Below are 17,627 nucleotides of genomic sequence, written 5' to 3'. Positions count from 1 at the left end.
AGAAGTTTGATGCAATAACTCAATTTCAATTAAACCCCAACTACCAACTAACACCTATTTAATTAAGTTGGTCAAATTATTATTTGGTTCCTTTTCTGTGTTTCATTTCAAAGATTTAGTCCCTATAGTTTAGCATAATTTAATGATTTTGCTTTTATAATGTCATTAATATTAATTATTCCAATGTTAATGCAGATTTTTCTGAAAAACACCAATTTTGGTTAAATTATGTCAATGTGGTCGGAATTGGTGTTTTTAAAAAAATTCATGTTTGCATTTTGGTTAAAGTAGTTAATTGTGTTCATTTTTCGGATTAACTAATTATATTATTAAAGTAGTTAAATTATACCAAATTATTGAGTGCAATAATAAGGCACATTGCACTCATAAGGGGAACATTGGGTTCAAACCTCGGAGACAAAGGCCTCCCCCCTCAAATTTTTTGAAAATTTTAATTAGGCTCCCTAAAAAATTTTAAAATTATTATTAACCCTTTGAAAATATTTAAAAAATTCAGTTAGACTTTACAAAATTTTTTTGAAAATTCTCACTAAAACCCTCGAAGTTTTTAAAAAATCTAGTTAGGCCCCTAAACTTAATGCCAAGATTCACCACTACTTGAAGACAATATTGTTAGGAGGGGTAGCCACGAACCCCGAAAGTAATAAACTCTATGGACTGTAATACAGATATAGAGGATACCTTAGTTATAAAAAAAATGGTAATGGCTTAAATCCAAATTTCAACATATTAGAAGGACCAAAACCACAATTTCACCTATTAAGCTGTATCGTTCCAACTCTCCATCTATATAAACCCCCCAAGCCTTTCGCTATTGAAACTCATCACCTTTCAAAACACTTCTCCAGTGACCAAAAAAGCTTCATTGTCTCTTCTATCGAAAACCCCATGGCTGCTCTTAAGCTAGTTTGTGCTCTAGTGTTGTGCATGTTGGTGGTTGAGCCCATTGCCACAACCACCATAACATGCGGCGATGTGACAAGCAAAGTGGCCGGTTGCTTATCATACTTGCAGAACGGAGGGAACGTGCCGAAGGCTTGCTGCGACGGGATCCGGTCCCTGAACAACATGGCTCGAACCACCCCTGACCGCCAAACCGTGTGTGGGTGCTTGCAAGCTGCCGCTAAGGCTGTCAAAATTAAAGGCAACTTGGCTGAGACCCTCCCAGCCAAATGTAGTGTCAACATCCCTTACAAGATCAGCACTTCCACTAACTGCAAAAAGTACTAAACTTACATCCCTTTCCTTTTACCTTTTATTTATTGGTTTATTTACAGTTTTAATCCCTCTAATATACTATCAGTGCTAATATTATCCTTTTTTGTTTTTGAAATATGTTACAGTGTGAAGTGAGATGGATGAAGAGAGGGTTTTGCAGCAGCTTGCAGGAGATAAAATATATGATTAAAAAGAAGAAGAAGAAGAAGAATGAATAAGGATTTTGGGATGGAATTTTCAAAATCCAAAATTAGTCTCCACTTTAGTGTAGTGAGGCTTTGTTTATTTTGTTTTATGTTTTGGTCCCTGCATGTTGGCTCTAATTTTATATCCTCTATGTATTGGCTATTTTAATGTTTTAATGAATTAAAGTTTATGCTTTGTCAATCAGATTAATATGTTTTAATATTGACCCCTATTAAATTTAATGTAGATTGATAAAAGGGAAGTCAAAGAATTTATGGAAATTTATTTAAACTTCAAATAATTCAAACAGATAGAATCCAAAAATCTCCGATTAGTTTAAAATGGAGTGGATTTTTGTCTGAAAAGTAGATACGGGATGGGGTGAGTTAGATTTTTTCTTTTGGATAGTGAGTATAGTGCGGTTATGGTAATTAATTGTCCCACCCTGACCTACTTAACTATATGAAATTATCATTTAACCTTTTTAATGCATTTATCCAGCTGAATCCGAGCATTTTGATACATACAAGTATTTTTGTTGGAACGTTGATACATAACTAATGGAATGCCTACAGCATCTCTATTGCCCGATAAAATAATATTGTCAGTATCGATAGAAATGATCTTTCTCTCTGTAGCAGGAACTCTTGAATCTAGAGCCACTTGGTGTTCCAACCCAGTTCCAATAATGCACTTCTCGAAATGAGAAAGCGGAATTGCTTGACGTTGCATATTAGAACTCGTTAAAGCTCGATTCGTGTCATTATGCTCGATAAAAGGAATGAGGTACTTATAAACTATTACAAGGGTAAAAAAGTATTAATGTAATATAGAAAAAACACTATATATTTTATATTTAAATATTTTTTGAAGAATTATGTTTGCATTTTTTATTTTAAAAAGATTGAAAATAGTAAAAATAAATACTAAAAATTAAATTAAAGCGAAGCGAGGGGGGGTGGGGATGGATGTGTTCGACATTCATGGAGGTAGTAGTGATTTTCAATATTATACATTCATAGTGGAGCAAAACATTCCAACTGTGGGCCGGTGGTGAATTTAGCAATATTCGCCCCCGCCTTGCTCACCATTGCCATCCCGACTTGAGAATGCTACTATTTTAATGGAAAAAAAAAACCTTCTAAACATTAGAGGCATTTCTTAAAGAAAAGCATCGCCATATTTTTTGACGAGGGTTTTTGCAGTGTATTTGGCTTCGCCTCTATATATTGAAAAAACATCATTAGCATTCAATAAATTAAATACATTAAAATTTATCGTTAATGTATCCCTAATTATAGGGTAAACTACCTCACTAATCAATCTAAAATTAGATTATTCTTATTTTGATCACTCCAAATATTTTTGGTTAATTTGATTACTTTTGTTAAAGAAATTGATCAAATTGGTGGCTCAACTGTTAAATTAAGTTTTTATTTTATTTTTTAAAATTTTTCTATTTTTTTCCATTATTCTCTCTCTTCTCTCTCTTTTTTATTTTCTTCCTTTTAACCAAGGAACCCTAGCCATCACCACCCTTAAAGATGTTGTCGCTGCTTCTGTCGAACCATTGCCAGCAAGCTCAAAGTAAAAGGACATTTAAAAATCAAGTCATGTTAATGGCAGAATTAGGAGATCAAAGCACAAAAATTCTAAAGTTTTAGAAGTAACCTCACAAGTTTTTAGGGTTTTTTTAGAGATCTGATCCTATAGATTTGAAGTAGATGCTTTGGACTTTACTTTGGTGGTTTTGACTCAACAGGTTGACTTTGGACAATTGCAATAGCGACAGCGAGAAGTGATGGCTATGGGTAAGGAGAAGAAAGGAGAAGGAAAATAAGGAGAAAGAAGCGTTCCTCGTCATCATTCATTTACATGACAACGCTCATCAACGATGGTTGAACGAAGGAAGTGGCAACATTTTTAAGAGAAACGATGGCTAGGGTTTCTAAGTTAGGAGGGAGAAGATGAAAAAAAAATAAGAAAGAAAGAAAGAAAAATTAAAGAAAAAGAAATAAAAAAAAGGGGAAAACCATTCCATTAAATTTAACAATGGAGTGACTAATTTGACCAATTTGGTGACTAAAAAAATTAGGTGAGTAAAATAAGAACGACTTAATTTTAGAATGCTTAACAGGATAATTTGCCCATAATTATTCTAAATTCTAAATATTTTATTATATTTATCTTTTTATGTATTACTAAAACTCAAAAAGAAACATTTTAATATTCGATAATCATATTAGATTTCAATTAAATTTAAAATCAAACTGAATCGGACTCCTAATAGAAAGTAAGCTCTTTAAGATTTATTGGGTGAGTAAAAAAGGAAACTTAAAAAAAAATAAAAGAAAAGAATTGCTCAAAATAAAAAAAAATATAAAGATTGATTGTATAAATTAACTTAAAATTTTTGTTTGAAATAATGATTTAAGGTGCCACGTCAGCTTACCGTTACACCATTAATGACAATTAACGGTTTCATGACAAAATGTTACAATACGATAACATAACTGACTAAAACATAATATTTTAAACATAAATAACTAAAATGTAACATAAAATAAACAAAAATAATTATTTTAATAGTTTACTCTTTATTTTTATTTCAAAATCCCTACATCCACCCAATCAAAGATTGGTTCAGCCACCAAGTTTGAATTTATTGTTGACTTTATTCGACAGGAGCTATCAATGAACCCAATTTTCAATTGTACTCTTTCCCCTTTCAAGTTATTGGTCCAAGCTTTAAAAAAAAAAAAACTCCATAGATCTCAGTGTTCGAACCTCAAACATGGGTGAAGTAAAGCTGGTTGGCACATGGGTAAGCCCTTACACTTACAGAGTCAAATGGGCATTGAAATTGAAAGGCATATCCTTCGACTATATAGAAGAAGATCTCTGCAACAAGAGTGCTTTGCTTCTTCAATATAATCCCATTCACAAGAAGGTACCAGTTTTCTTTCATGGTGGGAAACCCATTTACGAGTCAATTGTTATTATTGAATACATTGAAGAGATATGGCCGCATAATCCTTTGCTGCCAACTGATCCTTATGAGAGAGCCATGCTTCGGTTTTGGATAAAGTATGCTGAAGCTAAGGTACGTATTTTTTTTAATTGTTTTTGTAAATTTTTCATTAGTTATAGATGCAGTTACATCGTTCCGCAATGGTTCGGTTTCAATAACATAACAAAATTAATATGGGCCGGTCGGACTTAAATTTTAGTTTTTTTATCCGAATTAGGTTTAGGTAAAATTTTAGGCTAGCCTTAAATCTATTAAACGGGCCTAAAATTTATCTAATTCAAAACTTTAAATTATTGATGAATTGATTTATAAGCCATTTTTTGTCCAGAAGGGTTTTCTTTTTTCACATTGAATTAGCAAGGCGAAGCCTTTTTTCTAACTTGGAAAATGTTTTCCCTTTCCTTGGGGATCTTTACAGGGTCCATCAATGTGGATGGTTGGTGAAGGGCAACATAAAGCAGAACAAGATAGCTTGGAGATGCTGAAAATTATAGAAGAAAAAGCACTGGGAGACCAGAAATTCTTTGGAGGGGACAACATTAACATGTTGGATATAGTGTTGGGACTTGGTCATTGGTTGGAAGGGGAGAAACTGCTTGAAGCTCATAAGCTCCATCGTTTGCATGTATGGCTCAAAAATTTCAAGCAAGTTCCTGTCATCAAAGAAGATCTCCCTGACCTTGATGCCATGCTTGCTTACTTAAGGTGTCAAAGGGAAATGTCACCAGCAACTCATTAATGATTCCAAGGAGAATTCAAAACCAAAAGAGCCCATTGAATGATAGTAAGCTTGTGTATTATCTGTTCTTTTTGATACAATACTTAGAACTACTCATAGTCTTTTCTTAACTCTTAAATAAGAGAATAATACGCTTCAGCGCACTCAAATTTATGTCCTCTTATACTGGTAAAAATACCAATGCCAATCGAGGTAAGACTCAATTGGCAAAAAAAATAAGAAATTAAATTGCTTTAGTTTTTGAAAGGATGTTATTCGGAGAGGTAGCATCAAATCCTAAAAGGATTAGGTTCCTTCTTGTTCAAGAAATAAAGAACATTTTCATTTTCATTTTTGTTTTTGTTTTTGTTTTTAGAAAATGAAAAAAATTAAAGAAATGTGATTGGTTGAAATTTTAAATATGATTTTTGAAAAATGAAAATATAAAAATTTTAAAGATAGTGAAAGACAAGTTCTATCAACACAACAAAGACTTTAGTATCATCATCAATAGAACATTATAACACGTTGGCAATTGGTTTTGTCACAATTCAAGTACGACATATTTGGAGTGGTTGCAAGCACTTAATACGATAAGGAAATCAGCCCCGGATGGCCCAAAGCAGCGAGAAAAATTGAAAAAAGAATCGAGCATTCACCAAACTAGAGAGGACGACAACAAAATCATCCCTAAAATCACTTGTAAAACTAAGATTATATGCATAAGCAAGACTAAAAAACGTGTTACAAGAGTAGAAAAAAATTCTAAAACTGAAGACTTATAAAACTCGTGACAACATGGGCCAAATCAACTCGTGAAATCATTTATTATTATGAAATACTCCTAAACATAGTAATAAGTTGACGAAGAGGCACTGGTGGCCGATGAAGTTTTAGCAAATGACAGACACCGTCATCTGTCCATCACAACTTGTGAAAACAATAAAGATACATCCAAAATAGATCTGCAAACTGAAAAGAGAGAAGTCATGTGTAATGAATGAGAATAAGAAAGAAAGGATTGATGGCCGGAGGCTGACACCACCGTTGAGTAAAACAAATTTTAATTTTTTTTTCATAAATAAATATTAATAAGTTGTTGGAATCAAAGAAGTGCTTCCACAACATGATCACAAATGTTTGCTTAGGTAAAACATCAAAGATAAACTATTTTAAACATACTAGATAGAGATTAGGTTCTATTTAAATTAGATAATTTTAAATACCATAAAAAATAATATATTATATTCATGTAATCATGATTACGACAATATATTTTTATATATATTGTTTTTAATAATTTTAAGTGTAATAGTAGGTTATATTGTATTTTTAAGAAGAAAATTCAGGTTAAAATTTTAAATATGATGTTGTTAGAAAGAGTAACCATAAACGGGAGAAATGATACCTTCTTCCATAAACAATGTTCATAAATTGTAAATTAAATATATATGATACATTAACTATACAAGAAAAGACATATATAATAATTCATATTTATATTTCTATTTGAAATTAGGCGGTAAATATACAAAATTCAAAACGCAAAATAAAATATGTAGATATATTTTTAATGTTGTCACAATCGATCAATTTATTGAATCAAAAACTAATAATCGAATTGATTGATTGGATTGGAAATAAGTTAGGATATCTATTCGAAGAAAAGTATTAAATCGATTGAATTAGTTAAAAAAATTAGTTGAATTTACGGTTGAACTAGATTTTTGTAAATATTTTTAATGAAGTTATTATTATTTTTTTTATCGAACTAATCGAATTTGTCAGATCGATGAGTTAATAACCTGACTGATACGACTACCAATCCGATTCTCAAAATATTTATTCAAATTACAAAAACCAAGTAATAAAGTTGCATCATGCATGACATTACCTTATATTATTATATACAAATATTTTTATGTACTCTCTTTAATTCCTTTTATTAACACTTCATCTTTACCTTACTCAAAGCTTTGACTACTAATCCTACTATAAATTTACACTCTCCGGTCTCAGAATCTACCAGAAAATCGACTAATCTCCCAACCATGGCGGTCGTGAAATTGTTCGGAACTTGGCTTAGTCCGTACGTTTACAGAGTAATTTGGGCTTTGAAACTCAAAGGCATACCTTACGAATACATCGAAGATCTCTCCAACAAGAGTCTTTGCTTCTTCAATATAATCCAGTTCATAAGAAGATCCCAGTACTCCTTCACGACGGCAAACCGATCTGTGAATCCACCGTCATCCTTCGATATATCGATGAGATTTGGCCGCAAAATCCCTTGCTGCCTGCTGATCCCTATGACAGAGCCGTTGCTCTATTTTGGATCAAATTTGCCGATGACAAGGTAAAATCCTCTTCTTTTCTTTTTTGGCTTAAATACAAAGTTAACCCTCAGACTATATCGTATTTATCACTTAGGTGCCTAATAGTTTTTTTTTATAAAAATGATATTTAAACGGTTAATTTTATCCTATTTTACCAAAAAAAATATAGCACCATGTTTTATTGGCATCGTACACTTTTTTAGATAAAATGTAACGAAAATAATAGTTTAAGCATATTTCTGACCAAAAAATTTATGTACTTAAATTGAGAAAATTGACCTAGTTTAGACACTAATTTTGCAGTTAAACCTTTTTCTATTTATTTGATGCATATGAAGAATTTCCCATTTATTGATTTTTTATATTTATATTTATTTATTTATATCAATAGTGAATATTATTTATTAAGTGTTGTATTGAGTTGATAAGGGTGGCACTAGATGTGCTCTTGGGTTAGGTCGGGTTCGAATTGAGTATAAACGTGATATTAACATACATTATGTTTGTCTAAATCAAAATATAAGCTTAAAATTTTGCCCAAACTCACCTATGTTTGCAATAAACTAATCTAAACCCATTTTAGGCTCACCCATATTAATTTTAATTTTTTTTAAAAAAGTATATTTATTTTATTTTATTTTAATATTAATAATTTTTTATATTTTTTATTTATTTAAATTTTTTTATATAGTGATTTTAACATTATTTTAATGTTTACATTATAATAGTATTATATATTTAGTATAGGCTTATTTTTTAAAGTGTTCTAAATTATATAATATATAAAAATAACATAATATAAAGTATTATAAACTTAAAACAGATTGGGATTGGGTCTTTGAATGTTCAAGCTCGAGCCCAACTCATATTTTAAACCGGTTTAATTTTTTTCGAACCTAATATTTTTGTCCAAACCCTCTCAAATTTCAAGTGGGACTTCGAGCCTGAGCTAATAGCCTAACCCATGAACAGGTCTAGGTGGCACCAATTAAATTAGAAAAATTACGGAGATGTTTTTTTATAATTAAAATAATGTATTTTATTTGAGGGTAATTTAGTCTTTTTATTTTAAAAATTAATAAAAATGCATATGGGGGAATTGAAAACGAGTCAACTAGGTTAGAAAAACTTTTAATTTATCACTCGATTAAAGTACTATTTTAATATTTTTTACATTTTAATTTTTATTATGCATGCTTTATTACCCCAACCAATTATATATAGAGAGGATTTCTAGTACATATATTAATGTATTTGATCGAACTGGTGTTTTAACTTAACTCGACATAACTCAAGATTGATTACAATATCACGATAAACAATTTTAATCTATTTTTTAAAATTTTAATATCTTACATATTTTACGTGTTATTATTAATATTTGTATCAACTTATACATTTTATTATATATTGTATGTTATTTTTAAATACACATCTGTATTCTAAATTTGTTGTTTCCATATGCATAAGTGTGTGATAGGATTTCTAGTATTAATAAAGCACCTGATTAAGTTGGTGTCACAAGTCAACGGGGCACCAACTCGGTTAGAAAATTACGGGAAGGCTTTAATGTAATTAAAATAAGTAATATTATTCGAAGGTATTTTAATATTTTCATTAAAAAAAATGAACATGGTAGGTATCAAACCCATGCCAATTGCATTCTTAAAGTTTTTAAATTACCATTCAACTAAAGTTTTATTTTAATATTTTTTATACATTTTTATTTTATTATGCACGATTTATTATCTCCACCAGTTATATATAGTTAATAATAATACCCTTAATTGAGTTGATGTCACAAGTTAACTCGACATTGACTCAAGATCGAGGACAACAAAATGATAGACAATTTTATTATAATCTAGTATTAAATAGTTAATGATAGTTGAAAAGTTAAAATACACTCTTAAGTCCCATATTCTTCATATATTTAGAATTTAGTCATCTATTTTTATTTCCAAGAATTTAATTTCTCTACTTTTTATATATCAAAATTTATATTTAATTGTTAACACAGTTAATTTTTTTTGTTAAATTTGTTGGTGCGATATTTTTAAATAAAAAAAAAGTTACTCATTTAATAGTCATATAACCAAAAAAAATGGAGTTATGAACTCGAATTTAACATAAAGAGTTAATTGTGTTTACGGTTATATTTACATTTTTAAATGGGTTAAATCATAATTTGAGGCATGAACTTGACAATAATTCTCACATTGGGGTTTCAACTTTTTTTTGTCCAAATTAATCTATAAACTTGGCAATTGTTCACATGTTAAGGCTTGAACTAGGTAATTGTTCCTACATTGGGGTATGGACTTTTTTTTGTTCAAGTTAATCCCTAAACTTGGTAATTGATCTCATGTTAGTGCTTGAACTAGGCTTGAGCATTAGGGTTTTAAGGAAATATTAAGGATTAAGGTGTTGTTTGATAAATTGGAAAATTAAGTATTGAAAAAATAAGGGTTATTATTGAAAATTGAAGTGCGGAATTTAAGTTATAAAATTTGTTTGATACATTAATTAAAATTAATTATGGAATAAAATTAGATTTTTTTTATAAATATAGATTTTGAATTATATAAAATTATAGTTTACATGTTATAATTAATTTTTAAACATTTTACTTTATTCTAAACCAAAATCAAGTTTTTTAAACATTAAGTTTTTATAGGATAACAAAATATTAAAATAAATAAAATAAAATTGAGTTCATTGAAAATATTTTCCATGAAGTTATAATTAGATTTTCTTTACTCATCATTTTCCACACTTTTTTATAGAAAATTCTATTGGAGTATCAAACTTATGTAAAATATTAATCATTGAAAATATTATCAAACAATGTTTAACTTGGACAAAAAAAATCTAAGCTTTAATGTTGGAATAATTGTCAAGTTCAGGGATTAACTTAAACAAAAAATAATTCAGGCCATATCGCGAGAACAGTCACCAAGTTCAAGAACTAATTTGAACAAAAAAAGAGTTCAGGCCCCAATGTGGGAGTAGTTACTAAGTTTTAGCCCCGTAAAGTGATTTAACCCTTTTTAACTTTAACGGTAGTGGGATTAAATTTATTGAAATAAAAAATAGGACTACATTGCAAATATACAAAGCATACAAGGACTTATAGCATATTTTAACCTAGTTGAAATTAAGATTTTAACACTTTTTAGTTTGGATTTTTTTATGGTAAATAACTTTTGATGGCAGATACTAGAATCTCTGCTTAAAATAGAGTCCTTTTACTCTCAAAGCTTTATCGAACCGAAGGTGAAGAACAACAAGCGGTAGTGAATGAGTGGTTGGAAATGTTGGAAGCAATGGAAGAACATGCGCTGATCGGAGGGAAAAAATTCTTTGGCGGAGACGAGATAAACATGGTGGACATTGCATTTTGCATGGTTGCTCACTGGCTCGGGCTTATCGAAGACTTTGCAGGGCTTAAAATCTTTGAGCCACACAAGTTCCCTCGAGTGAGCTCGTGGATCCAAAATTTCAAATCAGTCCCTGTAATCAAAGACAACTTGCCTGATACTGATAAGATGTTAGCTTTGTTGAACCGTCGTAGGGAGATGTTGTTGACATCAAAATCGAATTAGGGTTTGGAACATTGATTGTATTTTCTCCCATGGAAGTGTTAAATAATAGTTAAACAAAGTTCAAAACCCTTATCTAAGTGATGTGGGATAAAATAATAATGTCTCTTTTGGTTATTAGTGTAAGAACACGAGGAAAATACTTATTTATTACATATGTTTTACAATAGTTAGACATAAAATAAAGAATAGTTCAAATTGATAATCCGGAGGTGGTCAAAGCCCTACAAGAGCGTGGGGGGACGACTCAGGAGTTACAATGCTTAGGAGAGTTAAACGAATTTTAGAATCTGAAGGGCAGTGGTGGATAAGGTATGTTCCTAGAGAAGCTAATTCAGTGGCCAATTGCTTGGCAAAGATGAGTCTAGAATGGAAGATAAGTTTACAGATTTACGAGAACCCTCCTGATGCAGTCTTAGCGATGTTGCAACGTGATCAAAGTAGCCAAGCTTTTCTTCAAGGAAATTTGATGTAATTTTTTTTATCACAAAAAAAAAATAACTATTGTAAAAATATGATCACTTCAAAATAAACGACCTTAGTTAAGAATAAGTCACGAGAATGACTAAATACTATCAATTCAATTAGTTATGAAAACGAAATCAAATTACCAAATCAAACATTTTAAATTAGTATGAGCTCCCCAAGAGCTTCATCGAAAACCTGAACACCTTCATTCTTGTCTAAAGCTATTTTAGCTAGGAAATGTGCATATTTATTCTCTTCATTAGGAACATGTCTTAACCTCCATTATTCAATACGCTTTAAAATTTGAAGACTTTGATATTATCAATTGCCCGTGTTTAGACTATCAATGAATATCGTTATTTTATCAAGTTCTCGCTTGTGATAAAGAAGCAGACCATCTAAAGTCTCCCACATATGTATTTTAAATTTATGATTTTCATACGCATAAGATATAATTACTATTAGTGTATAAATATATTCACAATGACTCAAAAATTTCTAGCAAGTTCTTGGAATCAAACATGATGACATGTTTGCTTACGTAAAACATCGAACATACTAGATAGAGTTTAGGTTATATTTAAATTAGATAATTTTAAATACCTAAAAGATATAATATATTATATTCACTAATCATGATATACAACAATGTTTATATATATATTTTTATCATTTTTGTATTTAAAAATTTATCTTATCTAATCATTAAGTGTAATAGTAAGTTATATTCTACTTTTGAGAAGAGATTTCGAGTTAAAATTTTAAAAATGGTATTATTGAAAAGAATAATCACAAATCATCTTTACAAATGGCAAAACAAATATGGATAAACTATAAAAATAGTTATTTTCGTTTGTCCCAGATTACATTTTTGTTGATTATGTTTAAAATGTTACGTTTTAGTCACTTATGTTATTGTTTTGTTACATAGTAGTTACTCTGCCGTTAAGCTCAGTTACTTCCCTAACAACAATCTTATGTGGCAATCCGGATGGGTTCTAAATGCCAATTTGGATATCTAACTGGGATAAGAATAGTTTTTCGGTCAAAATGGAAAATAAAACTAAAAGAAAAAGGAGACGAACAGTTTTTCTTTTCCAATTCAAGGTGTAATTAATTAAAAACCTATTCTCGTCCCAGTGAGACATCCAAGTCGGCATTTAGAACCCATCCGGATTGCCACATAGGATTGTTGTTAGAGAGGTAACGGAGGTTAACGACAGAGTGACCGTTTCGTATCAAAACTATAATGTAAGTGACTATAATGTAATATTTCAAACATAGCTGACTAAAATATAATATGAGGCGAACAAAAATAACTATTTTTATAATTTACCAAACAAATATATATGAGACATTAACCATATAAGAAAAAAACATATTTTTAAGGAAATATATATGAATCAAACCGGTTGGTCAAATTTATTTGTTTGAAGAAGAGTATTGAACAACTTAAACCGATTAAAAAGTTAATTGAATTGAGAATTGAACTGAATTTTTAAAATATTTTTGATGAATTTATTTTATTTTTATTGAACAATTACATTTATCAAATCGATAAATTAATGACCTGACCGATTTAAACACGTATTCTAAAAATATTTATTCAAATTACAAAAACCAAGTAATAAAGTTGCATCATGCATGACATTACTTTATATTATTATATAAAAGTATTTCTATCCACCTTTGCTTAATTCCTTTTATTAACACTTCATCTTTACCTTAATCAAAGCTTTGACTACTAATCTTATTATAAATTTACGCTCACCGCTCTCAGGATCTACCAGAAAATCGACTAATCTCCCAACCATGGCGGTCGTGAAACTATTCGGAGCTTGGCTTAGTCCGTACGTTTACAAAGTAATTTGGGCTCTGAAACTCAAAGGCATACCTTACGAATACATCGAAGAAGATCTCTCCAACAAAAGTCCTTTGCTTCTTCAATATAATCCAATTCATAAGAAAGTCCCGGTGCTCGTTCATGACGGAAAACCGATCTACGAATCCACCGTCATCCTTCGATATATCGATGAAATTTGGCCGCAAAATCCCTTGCTGCCGGCTAATCCCTATGACAGAGCCGTTGCTCTGTTTTGGATCAAATTTGCCGATGACAAGGTAAAATCCTCTTCTTTTCTTTTTTTTTTTTTGGCTTAAATACAAAATTAACCCTCAAACTATATCGTATTTACCACTTAGGTGTCTAAGAGTTTTTTTTTGCAAAAATGATATTTAAACGGTTAATTTTATTGGCATCGTACACTTTTTAGATAAAATATAACAAATTTAATAGTGTAAGCATAATTTTTACCAAAAAATTTATGTAGTAAAAATGAGAAAATTGACATAGTTTAGATCCTAATTTTGGAATTAAACCTTTTTTTATTTATTTATTGATGCATATGGTGATTTTCCCATTTATTAATTTTTTATTTATATTTATTTATCTATATCAATAGTCAATTTTTTTGAATAAATAGTCAATATTATTTTTGAAGTGTTCTATTGACTTGATAAGCGTGGTACCAACTAAATTAGAAAAAATACGAAAATAATTTTTTATAATTAAAATAATTTATATATTTGAGGATAATTTAGTTTTTCTATTTAAAAAAATTAATAAAAAATACATATTATGGGAATTGAAAACGGGTCAATTGAGTTAGAAAAACTTTTAATTTATCACTCAACTATAGTATTATTTTAATATTTTTGAACATTTCAATTTGTATTATGCACACTTTTTTACCCCAATCAATTATATATATATTTGACTGAACTGGTGTCTCAACTTAATTCGGTACCGACTCAAGATTGATGTCAACACCATCATAAACAATTTTAATCTATTTTTTTTTCATTTTAATATCTTACATATTTTAAGTGTTACTATTATTAATTAGTGTCAACCTATACATTTTATTATTTATTGTATGTTATTTTTAAACACATATTTGTGTACTAAATTTGTGGTTTCCACACGCATACGCATGTGATTGGATTTCCAATATTAATAAAGCATTGACTAAGTTGGTGTCACAAGTCAACCGGGCACCAACTTGGCTATGAAATTACGAGAAGGCCTTTACGTAATTAAAATAAGTAATATTATTCAAGGTTATTTTAGTCTTGTCACTTTAAAAAATGGTAGGAATTAAACCCATGCCAATTGTATCATTAAAGTTTTTAATTTACCATTCAAGTAAAGTTTTATTTTGATATTTTTATACATTTTTATTTTATTATGCACGCTTTATTACCCCCGCCAGTTGTATATATAGTTAATATTAATAAAGCTTTTAACTGAGTTGATATAACAAGTTAACTCGACACTGACTCAAGATTGAGGACAAAAAAACGATAAACAACGTTAGTTTATTTTTTTCATTTTAACACCATTTATATTTCATATGTTGTTTTTAATTAGTTTCAAATCATATGTTTCAATATTTATTGTACGTTATTTTTTAAACATACATTTGCGTTCGAAATTTGTAGTTTTCACATGCATACGTGTGTGATATAATTTCTAGTTATTTATTAAGCTTTTTACTGAGTCGGTGTCACCCACCAATCATATCCCAATTTAGGAAATTACTAAAAAAATATTTAATTTGCTAAAAAAATATTTAATTTGCTAAGTAACTTATAAGATTATATAGATATTTTTGTCTTTTTATATTTTTAAACATTAAGTTTTTATAGGATAACATAGTATTAAAATAAATAAAATAAAATTAAGTTAATTGAAAATATTCTCCATTAAGTGATAATTAATTTTTATTTACTCATCATTTTCACACTTTTTTATTGAAAAAATTCTATTGGATTATTAAACGTGTGTAAAATATTAATCATTGAAAATGTTAATTTTTAATTGATTAAAATTTTTTAGTGGTTTATCAAACAATGTCTAACTTGGACCAAAAAAAAGTTCAGACCTCAATGTGAGAATAATAGTTAAGTTTAGGGATTAACTTGAACAAAAAATAGTTTAGGCCATACCGTGAGAACAATCGCCAAATTCAAGGACTAATTTGAACAAAAAAAGTTCAAGCCCCAATGTGGGAGTAGTTGCTAAGTTCCAGACCCATAAAGTGATTTAACCCTTTTTAAATTTAACAGTAGTGGGATTAAGTTTCTTGAAATAAAAAATAGGAAGACTAAATTGCAAACATACAGAGAATACAAGGACTTGTAACATATTTTAACCTATTTGAAATTAAGATTCTAGCTCTTTGTAGTTTGAAATTTTGTATTGTACATAAATTTTGATGGCTGATACTAGAATCTCTGTTTAAAACAGAATCCTATAATCGCAAAGCTTTATCAAACCGAAGGTGAAGAACAACAGGCAGTAGTGAATGAGTGGTTGGAAATGCTGGAAGCCATGGAAGAACATGCACTGATCGGAGGGAAAAAATTCTTCGGTGGAGACGAGATAAACATGGTGGACATTGCATTTTGCATGGTTGCTCACTGGCTCGGGGTTTTCGAAGACACAGCAGGGCTTAAAGTCTTTGAGCCACACAAATTCCCTCAAGTGAGCTCGTGGATTCAAAATTTCAAATCAGTCCCTATAATCAAAGACAACTTGCCTGATACTGATAAGATAGTTGCTTACTTGAAGCGTCGTAAAGAGATGTTATTGACATCAAAATCGAATTAGGGTTTGGAACATTGATTGCATTTTCTCCCATGGAAGTGTTAAATGTTCCACATAAGGTTGAAGATGTAATCCAATATTTGAGAGTATTTGAACACTTATGTTATTTATCCAAAGTTTTCAAAATTCGAACCGATCAAGTTATCGATTTGTTGGTCTAATAGTTTCGATTGGTCTGTTTGGTTCGTTTAAATAAATCATCAAGATTAAAAAATAATAAAAATCCAGTTCAATGGGTCCATACTGGTTTGCATCCCTTCCCTCCTATATCAGGTCTATTTGGGCCTTTTCATTTATCAAGTCAATTATATGTGTTGTTTTGTCTTTAAACCAACTCATATAATTTTTAGTCCAATAAATATTTTTTTTTGCACAAAATATTATTTATTCTTTTAATTAATTAAACTAACTAAATTATTTTCTCAGCCCAATTCTAATTTCATTAAACTCATGACAACTTTACTGATTAAAATCTATGAACAAAATAATTTAATTAACTTATCCTTATGAAACCACGATGATGTATTAATAAAATTTCACCTCGAAATTCAATTATTTAATAAAATAATAATTCAAAGTCATTAATTAATTTTCGAGCGATTCCTTGTTTATAGTAAGATAATTCAAAGTCATTAATTAACTTGTCTATTTATAAGATCTGTCAAAGTATGAAATAATTCTCTAACTAAACTTAATATACCATAAAAACCTATAGGTACATGCCAACCAAAATAGCAAGAATTTCACCAACTCGCTGAGTGCAAGATTTTCTGCTAGATGTTGATAACAATGAGTGCACACAATTGAATTTAACCTGCGCACGGAAAGCAAACTGAATGCTAAGTGTCGTAACCATTTTTTTGAAAACGGGAGAATCAACTTAGATTTTGAAAATGAAAACAAATAGAGGAGTCGCCACCAATCCTTTTTGATGAGGTGTGATCGGGTCACCTCAAATTAATCATTTTAATAAAAGTTAAGACTTACTAAAACGATAATTTTTGGTCTACGAAAATCAGAAAATGAGTTCGGGAGTCAATTACGCACGAGGAAGGATTAGCACCCTCGATATGCCCAAAAATTGGTACCTAGTTGGTTAATTAGCGTCTTAGTGTCGAAAATTGAAAACTTAAAATACTTTGAAATACTAGCATTCTTTTTGTAAAAAAACATTTGAACGTTAAAGACCTTCTCGTCTCGAAGCAACAAAATGTCATATCCAGTGAGTTAGGACACAACATCTCGAACTTTTGAGAATGAGCTTGCCTTTTACTTAAGAATCCGTGTATTTTAACTACTTTTCAAAAAGATATTCGGTTAGCTAGGGTGAACGAGGAAAATCGAAACCCCGTAAATTAGGGAACGTTTCCTCGAATTT

The 17,627-nt window shown here is 29.8% G+C and overlaps 3 protein-coding genes and 1 pseudogene across 3 annotated transcripts; all 4 read left to right on the top strand.

Moving 5' to 3' along the window:
- Nucleotides 1–830: 830 nt before the first annotated feature.
- On the top strand, nucleotides 831–1,629 carry LOC107957056 (non-specific lipid-transfer protein 1). Its single transcript, XM_016892485.2, has 2 exons — nucleotides 831–1,244; nucleotides 1,365–1,629. The coding sequence occupies exons 1-2, from the start codon at nucleotides 910–912 to the stop codon at nucleotides 1,372–1,374; spliced, it is 345 nt and encodes a 114-aa protein (XP_016747974.1). The 5' UTR covers nucleotides 831–909; the 3' UTR covers nucleotides 1,375–1,629.
- Nucleotides 1,630–4,070: 2,441 nt separating this feature from the next.
- On the top strand, nucleotides 4,071–5,344 carry LOC107957060 (glutathione transferase GST 23). Its single transcript, XM_016892487.2, has 2 exons — nucleotides 4,071–4,528; nucleotides 4,875–5,344. The coding sequence occupies exons 1-2, from the start codon at nucleotides 4,220–4,222 to the stop codon at nucleotides 5,193–5,195; spliced, it is 630 nt and encodes a 209-aa protein (XP_016747976.2). The 5' UTR covers nucleotides 4,071–4,219; the 3' UTR covers nucleotides 5,196–5,344.
- Nucleotides 5,345–7,110: 1,766 nt separating this feature from the next.
- Nucleotides 7,111–11,208, top strand: LOC107957059 (probable glutathione S-transferase; annotated as a pseudogene).
- Nucleotides 11,209–13,177: 1,969 nt separating this feature from the next.
- Nucleotides 13,178–16,490, top strand: LOC107957058 (probable glutathione S-transferase). The gene is made up of 2 exons (XM_016892486.2): nucleotides 13,178–13,701; nucleotides 15,890–16,490. The coding sequence occupies exons 1-2, from the start codon at nucleotides 13,393–13,395 to the stop codon at nucleotides 16,250–16,252; spliced, it is 672 nt and encodes a 223-aa protein (XP_016747975.2). The 5' UTR covers nucleotides 13,178–13,392; the 3' UTR covers nucleotides 16,253–16,490.
- Nucleotides 16,491–17,627: the final 1,137 nt, after the last annotated feature.

Source organism: Gossypium hirsutum, chromosome A02 (assembly GCF_007990345.1).
Source record: "Gossypium hirsutum isolate 1008001.06 chromosome A02, Gossypium_hirsutum_v2.1, whole genome shotgun sequence".
NCBI lineage: Eukaryota > Viridiplantae > Streptophyta > Magnoliopsida > Malvales > Malvaceae > Gossypium > Gossypium hirsutum.
The sequence above is the reverse complement of the archived record's forward strand: the minus strand, read 5'-3'. Positions and strand labels throughout refer to the sequence as shown.